General features: G+C 43.9%; 1 protein-coding gene across 4 annotated transcripts; it reads right to left on the bottom strand.

Moving 5' to 3' along the window:
- Positions 1-1,110: 1,110 nt before the first annotated feature.
- On the bottom strand, positions 1,111-7,609 carry Cldnd1 (claudin domain containing 1). 4 transcript variants are annotated; one of them, XM_028867545.2, is made up of 6 exons: positions 7,407-7,581; positions 6,242-6,307; positions 5,723-6,032; positions 3,959-4,069; positions 2,636-2,773; positions 1,111-2,496 (listed from the first exon to the last, which is right to left on the bottom strand). In XM_028867545.2, the coding sequence occupies exons 3-6, from the start codon at positions 6,012-6,014 to the stop codon at positions 2,276-2,278; spliced, it is 762 nt and encodes a 253-aa protein (XP_028723378.1). In that variant the 5' UTR covers positions 6,015-6,032; positions 6,242-6,307; positions 7,407-7,581; the 3' UTR covers positions 1,111-2,275. The 4 variants fall into 4 exon arrangements, with proteins under 4 accessions (XP_028723378.1, XP_028723380.1, XP_028723377.1 ...); XM_028867547.2 differs by having other exon boundaries at positions 6,242-6,292; positions 7,407-7,487; XM_028867544.2 differs by having other exon boundaries at positions 6,242-6,285; positions 7,407-7,435.
- Between the last annotated feature and the right edge of the window lie 331 nt (positions 7,610-7,940).

A 7,940-nucleotide genomic window follows, 5' to 3' on the forward strand; every position in this document is an offset into this window, starting at 1 on the left:
TGGGACCTCTCACCAACTTAGAGTTACATGCATGGGTCAATGTGACATTACTAGTCTAAGAGAAACTACGTGACTTACCTTGTGTTTTGAGAATAGGTAGGATCTTGAAAATGTAACTTATAATTGTCCAGAGTTCGGCTGTGAGGAGGCAGCAGCAGCGGTGGTGTGGAGAGAGATAGCTGTGTAGAGCTATGTGAGAGCTGCTGCAGAACGTGAGTGGGGTGTGTGTGTGTGTGTGTGTGTGTGTGTGTGTGTGTGTGTGTGTGTGTGCTGAGCGAGAGATGAAGAAGCATGAGAGAAGTGTGAGGGAGTGGGAGAAAGAGTGAGTAATGTAGAAGTGTGTGTGAGTGAGTGTGAGAGCTGTGTGAAGGAGCCGCTGCTACTGTGACTAGGAACTGTGTAAAGTGCTGTCAGGTGAGAGAGCTGTGTGAATGAGATGTTTGTCTGTGACTGTGTGGAGATGTAACGTGTGGAAACAGAAAGAGTCAGAGACCATTCATAGGATGAAGTAAAGGAGAAAGTTAACATCAGAGAGCTGGTGTGTTTCCTTATTTCACCACTCATAGATTAAACCTTACTTCTAATTACCCTCGGATAAAGTTTCCTACCCCTCACTACTCTGAGGCATTCCTTTTATTACCCTGAGTGGATTATGGGAGCTGGCCTCTCACGGCCCGAGTTAAGACCGTAGTGTTGAATGAGCAGCATCCACTACAGACGCACATACCTGACCACTTGGTCCCACCGCTGTTTGGGGAGGTAATGGAACCTTTAGGAGGGGATGTCTACTGGAGGAAGCACTGACTGGGGGTGGGCTTTGAGTTTACAGCCTTACCTCACTTTCAGTTCATTCTCCCTGTTTCCTATTTGCAGCTGAAGCTGTGATTTCTCGGCCTCCTGCTACGGTAGTCTTCTGCCATTATGGACTCTGCCTCTAAACTGTAAGCTGAAATAAACTTTCTTCCCTCATATGCTTTGGTCATGATGTTTTATCACCACAACAAGTAGCCAATATACAGACCCAAACACATGAATAACTCATCTCCCACAGTGATCCACAAAGATCCCTATTTTTTTAGCCCCACATGCTGAGAACTAAAACAATTTACACACTCTACACGATTCTCTTTTTTTATTTTTTAAAAAAAGACAGATTTAGGATTTGGTAAGAAATTACTGAGTTACATTTTTTTTTTAACCTGTGAAGTGCTACAATAATGGAGTAAATAAATAAGATTTTTAAAGTTCAATGTTTACAGACATATTATAAAAAATGACTGAATTACAAGACATTAAATAATGTTGATACACACCAGGAAGGGATTTGGGCAAGGAAAGGCACATCATTTCACCACAAGAAATAAAGACCACAGTTGGAAGTGAGTGGGCAGCCACAGCTTTAGATCTTGTGGTGGTGGAACCCCCGGTTCGGAGGGTCACTCCTGGTAGGACCTCCCATATAGTACTTGGCTGGAAAAGAGCAACTGGGGAATTGATTGTGATTCGTCGAATGCTCTGTTTAAAAGAAAGTGCTCTTTTAATAAGCCCGGTGTGTGGAGGGGAAGCAGCAAAAATTCACAATGTTTTGGTGACAATGAAAATCCTCATGAGTTTCAGTTTAAAAAAAAAATAGTATAATGTAGTAAGACTAATCAGTTTTTTTCATTTCATTGAAATTTTGCAGTTAAAAGCTACAATTTCAAGTAAACATCATTTTTCACTTTTTTTTTTCTTGTAGACAATCACAGTATAAACAGCTGCCATATTTTACCTCAGATGAAGCAATGTACCAAAGTTTAGGGACAAGGATGCTAAAAATAATTTCTCAATTTTACGTGCACACATCTTCAGGAACACTGGTTCTGCTAGCTGATCAGTATCAACAAGAGGAAAGTAAACTTGAAGTTTTGACAGTGATAAGGGATCTCATACAGAAATTAGTCTCTACACTCCTGGATTTAGCAGACATCAGCAGACACTGTTCTTGGTCAATTTTCACTGCCAATGTTCTTTCAGAGTTGGGTCACATCTCTCCAGTTCCTTCTGAACCTAGATCCGTCTAGTAAAAAGCCTGAAGCACTCAAAGTAAGCCACACACTTCTGAAGTGGGATTTACTGTGGATTTAGTGGCACTGTATATAAATAAAAGGGACTTTTAGGATAAAATGGCATATCCACAAAAATAAAAATTAAAGACAATTGAGAGGAAGACAAGGGAAAACCTCAACAGTTAAAAAATATTAAAAACGGCATCGTCAAGCAGGCAGCTGCCCATTCACGCCACTCGATAGGCCTTCATTAAGGTGTACTCTTTCCGGTTGGTGTGGGCAGCCCAGATGAAGAGAGCAGACGCCATGAACTGCAAGGGAGCCGAGACGCAGGCCAGGCAGAAGGACCATCCAAACTCTCCGGATACATTCTCGGGCAGCCCTAGTTTCTGGTGTAGCAGTTCAATGCCAGCAACGTAACAACTTACAGAGCCCAGTGTGCACAGACCTTAGGAAGAAAGTCAGAAAACAAACCGTGACTGCACAAGAGCACAGGAGAAAGCTTCTCACAGGTGAGACAGTGCAAGCGCATGTGAACGTTCACAAGTTACAAGAAGACAGAGAATCGAGAGAACCCACTAACTCACCTGCGAGGAGATGGAGGATGCCCGTGGCGATGGTGGGGTACAGGCTGCGGCAGATGCAGGCACAGAGTCCAATCAGAGCCCCGAAGCACATCAAACCCAAGCTAACGAAAGGTAAGAGGAACTGGCAACGCCAAAGATCTAGTTTTAAAAAGGAGAGAAAAAAAATTACTTCAGACTGTTTTTCTACAGTGGCAATTTCTTTCATATTCTAACGGATTAACTAGAGCTTTTCTCAGAAGGTGAGAAACAAGTATCTTAATATCAAGGCCTTATTATTCAAAAGGATTCCAACTTTATCCTGAAACAAATAAAGGGCCACTAACAGTTAAGTTACCAAAGGGTAAGTATGTGCCACGCAATGTATGCTATTCACGTGCTTGAATGAACCCTCCCAACATCTTACACTATTGTGTGCTACTACTACCTGTTTTTTGTATCTGAAGGAACTGAGACCAGAGGCATTAGTAACTAATACACATGAAGAAAAGTGAAAAACCAAGTTTTGAAGTAATGTAAAACATAGCTTCCTTCTACATACAGACAGAATGAAAGTCTGTGCATGATAGACAGACAGATAGCTGATAGCAGGTAAATAAATGATGATGACAAAAGGGACAGTGGACATGGACCGTGTCGGGCACTTAGAGGTTGCTGTAAATCTCATAAATTCCCTTTGTTCTCACTGTTTTCTAGAACAGCATTCAAGGCTTTATTTCTAAATATTGACCTTCCCTTAAAACTCTGCTCCCAATACACTTCTTCCTCTCATTCTCACTGAGAGGTGAGTACCTGCAGCTACCTCACTGGTTCCTTTCATAATACTGTCCTAAAAACTGTAGCTCAAACCTGAAGATGCCATTTCATTGGCAGTCTAATTACGGAGGCAAAGTGCTCCTGATACTGTTTGGTTTGGGCATCTACTCTTTGGCTACTACTACCTAGGATTGGAAGGGCACTGTCAATAGGCCTGATACTCAGCCCTTGAGAGATCTCAGCAGCTTCTACAGGTATGCTCATGTGAGCTCAGGCAATGGAAGTGGGCATCGCAAATACCAAAGTTTATTCTGTAATCTACTAAATTCCCCTTCTGTGGGCCCACTAATAACATCTTTTGGAGATCTGGACTCCACCCTCCACTGTTTTAGCTCTCTCAACTGCAAATTATTTGAAGTTTGTTAAGTAATAATATCAGCCACGGAACAGAGCTTATTGGCATGCTGTGGGGAAACTTAATGCTGACGTTGTGCACTAACATTCCAAAAACAGAGTTCAACCAAACACATATTCTTCTCCCAACTGTCCTGCTAAGAGCCAAATACTCACAGGTCCGAAGCAGATCAATTCCACTATTGTGGTTTCCAGGATCAACATATTTCTCCATGAACTGTTCATTTAGTGTGAAACTCATGCATTTTGTAACCATGTCAAATGACTCTGGAACAAGAATGATGACTGCTTGTTATTTTCATGAAAAACATGCCATAATAATCTCTTAGTAATTATCTTTTGAAGTGAAAAGTGAAGCAGAAAGGCATTCCCCAGGACATACACAATCTTTGGCCCCCAGGGACACACAGGTCACTCTGTTGCCACCTGAGTCTCATTGACAGTCTCAAGATTCAGACATAAGAAAAAAAGGGAACAGTAACATGAGAGGTATGTTAGAAGGTATGTTAGTAATGAAATAGATATATTAGAAGACTAGGAAATATGGACAGGAACACAAAATCTGAAGAATTCTTATCTTCTCCCCCAAATGTACTACACCAGCTATAATCCTCAAGAGGTGACACATGTCGACCTTTCTAAGTTCTCGGACAAGAAATGTCAATCATTCTTGTCCATACACATTACAACAGAAAATCCTAACAGCTCTTCCTTCAAAATAAATGTAAGATCCAGCTACGACCCAGTGCTGCTATGCTGGTCTGATTCACAAGGATCTTTCACCTGAATTACAACAGCCTCCTAATGGATCCTGAGCTCACCCCTGCATTCTGCCCATATGTACAGACATCAACCAGAGTGACCAGGTCAGGTCTCTCCTCTATTCAATGTCCTGCCTCTCAATGGCTCTCTACAGTCTGCAAGGTGTTCAGAAATCCTAGCGTCCTGCCTGAAGTGCCTCACTCCCACCTTCCCAGAATACGCTTCTGTGCCTTCTAAGGAGAACTGGAGGTTTTACGATAAACTATAGCTGTGATCCCTTTATTTGTGTGTTACTTCTATTTTTCAAATTTGTATAATGCCATCCTTTTAACATATGGTAACTCAAGTGCGTTCTGCTACGATATGAATACAATGATTCCCCAGTAAGAGGCCAAAGGAAGTAAATATAAACCAAAATGAACTATAAAGTGTTTTTATGAAGAATGCTAAGATTTCTACTTTAATACCTACAAATTAAAATATTTGTGTCAATAAGAATGTTTGAAGAATAAATCCGAGAAACAACTTAGTTTTTTTTCCCCTGTAGCATCTTTTAGCTTATCAACTCTTTATAGTTGTGCAAATCTCAAATACATACAGATTTAAAGGCAGACGTGGTCAAATTATGTCCTCTAAAATACAAGACAAACGATAGAAACCTACTATAACATAGCTAATTGTTTGGTTTGGGTTTTTTTGTTGTTGTTTTTCAACACAGGGTTTCTCTGTGTAGCCCTGGCTGTCTCAGATCTTGTTCTGTAGACTAGAATGGCCTCGAACTCAAGAGAGCTCTGCCTCCCACCACCCGATGGCTAACATAGCTAATTGTAAGAGGGCAATCAACTCACATTTGTTGACTTGACTTTGAATTACCAAACACTTAAGATCCTCAAACTAATTCCTCGTGACATGTGAAATGAATAAAAAATTTTCTAATTAGTAAGTAATCTGAGGATTCCAGTGGCTTTCCCAAGATTAGGAAGTCATGATCCAACTGGTATCAGTGAGGACGACAGAAATGCACAGAAATTGAGGGAAGAAAATGGTGAGAAAAAAACAAACACAGACGATTTCTTAAGGCGTGCACAAACCTGCTTATGCATCACCGAGTAATCATTATTAAGTCATAAAGGAAAGAGAAATGGAAATAAAGAATACCTGTCCTTTCTGGTGGAGCATACCAATGTGTGTTTTGGGGTATGGTGATACACCGTCTCCACAATCCCATTGTGCCATTATATCGGAACAGTGCATCATTGTAAGTCTTTTCATCGGCCTCATCACCAAGGAACTCGCTCCAGGCCATTTTATTCGAATCACTTGAATTCTCTTGAACAGGACTTCGATATTCATACCAGAAGTCTGTGCCTATTGAGGCTGCCATGTAGATGGTGGAAATGAGGCTAAGCACACAAGCAATCACAAATGCTGTAGCAAAACGGTTATCCATTCTGGCATTCAGACTGCTCTGTTTAAGTTGAAGAAAGAAAAAAAGTTAGACCTCAAGAACAAATAAGTTGAGATATATATATCTCAAACCCACCCTTTATCCTATTCCCCATCCCCTTTTTATAATGCATGTATCATTTTAAAAATTTAAAAACAAAAAAGGCAAACGTTAGGTTTAAAAAAAAAAAAACTCATTCTCATGAAAGTACTTATTGAATGCTCACATACCCAGGATGCTACGGAGACAGAAGTCTTGGCCTCTAGTCTATCACCTGCATACTAAAACAGACAACACTGAAATGGACATACACATTACAGATACAAACAACAGACATGCCCATGGTCAGCAGGGTAGCATGCACACATTAACTGCAGGTTTAATTTGTACAGACGCTACAAAATGTTAAGTGTTCAGGGTTTGAGTGAGAAAAAGACGTAAGAAAAGGAAACTAGGAACCATCTGCTCTTCGGTGGGAAGGCTTCCAAAATAAGGGCAGGAGTGAGGAGTTATTTGAAAATCAGAGTTGAAGGTGTTAACCCAAAGGGAAAGTTTGCTGTAAGTGTATGTCATAGCAAAGAGACCAATAACATCGTTAGGTATCAATCTTCCCCAATCCAATTAAAGCTAAGCCAAGCTTCCTGACACAGCCAGCTTCTTACTCTCCCCATCCCTTACATTTCTCAGCCTCCCGAACTGCAATCCTGCTCCCTCAATCCTAAAGTATAGCATGTAGCCATAAAAACTAAATGATCCCTACTCGCAAACAGAAACGTGAGTTAGGCAAAATCTGAACACTCCCTAGGCGTGGACCGGGCTCCACGGCAGTAGTAAATGGCCGCGGAAAAAATGACTCAAGGCGGATCACGCTGAGTCAAAGCCTGCCAGGTGTAGGTAGGTAGGTACACCATGACCGCACCGAACCCCTCACATAAACACCCGACCCCAGGATCACAAACTGGGGAGCAGAGTTTGGAAGAGGAAAAAAAAAATAGATATGGAAGTGACTCCGGAAAGAAGACCGGGGCGATTGCAATTATCAACGGTAACTCAGGGACTGCGGTTTTGTGTTTTGATTTTTCAAAAATCTCGTCCCTCCCGGTGCTCTCGGATGACCTTAAAGGCCGGGCTCTGGAAGCTGCGCCGAGCGCGGTCACCCTGGGCCTGTGGCACGGCAGGGCCTGGCACGGGCGGGCGAAGGCCGGCTGGGCTGGGCGGGTGTCCTGGGTACCCGAGCCCAGCCAGCCCCGGCCCCCTTGGCCCAGAGCCCCGCCCCTCCCCGCCCCTCCCGCCCGCCCGCCCGCCGCTCCAGCCTCCCCGCCGGGGCCGCGCCAGCCAGGGGCCCCTCTTCCCCCGCGCCGCGACCCGTGCCGGCCCGCGACCCCGCGCACTCACCGCCCATCCTCTCCCTCCACCGGCTTCGCCCTCCAGCTCCGACCACAGCACCCTACTCTCCCCGCGCCTCCTCTGACGCACTTCCCTGCAGAGCCCGCCCCCTCCATAACTCCCGCGCCTCCGCCTCCGCCTCCACCCTAGGCCGGGCCAAGGCGGGCCTGCGCCGAGGGGCCTTGTGGGAGTTGTAGGAAGACCGGAGGAAAAGCTGCTAGAGGCGGCGGAGAGCATGCCCGGTGCCGCGCAGGGCGTTGTGGGGAATGTAGTTCTGCCCGAAGCAGAGGTCTTGGCTGGGGGATTATTACACCTCAGAAAAGGAGGGACCAAGCTCCAGAAAATGATGGGGGGGGGGGGGGGATCTTTGGCCACCCAAAGACAAAGGCTGTAATTTATGTAACTCAGGTCTACCTTTCAGTCTTGTGCTTTCCTTACCATCATACCCTACCTCTAAATATTAGTACTACTGAGTAGATTGAACGTGAATGGGACTCTACTCTTCAAATATCGACACCCCTCCTCCCCATTTCCTACATCCTC

Source organism: Peromyscus leucopus, chromosome 12 (assembly GCF_004664715.2).
Source record: "Peromyscus leucopus breed LL Stock chromosome 12, UCI_PerLeu_2.1, whole genome shotgun sequence".
NCBI classification, from domain to species: domain Eukaryota; kingdom Metazoa; phylum Chordata; class Mammalia; order Rodentia; family Cricetidae; genus Peromyscus; species Peromyscus leucopus.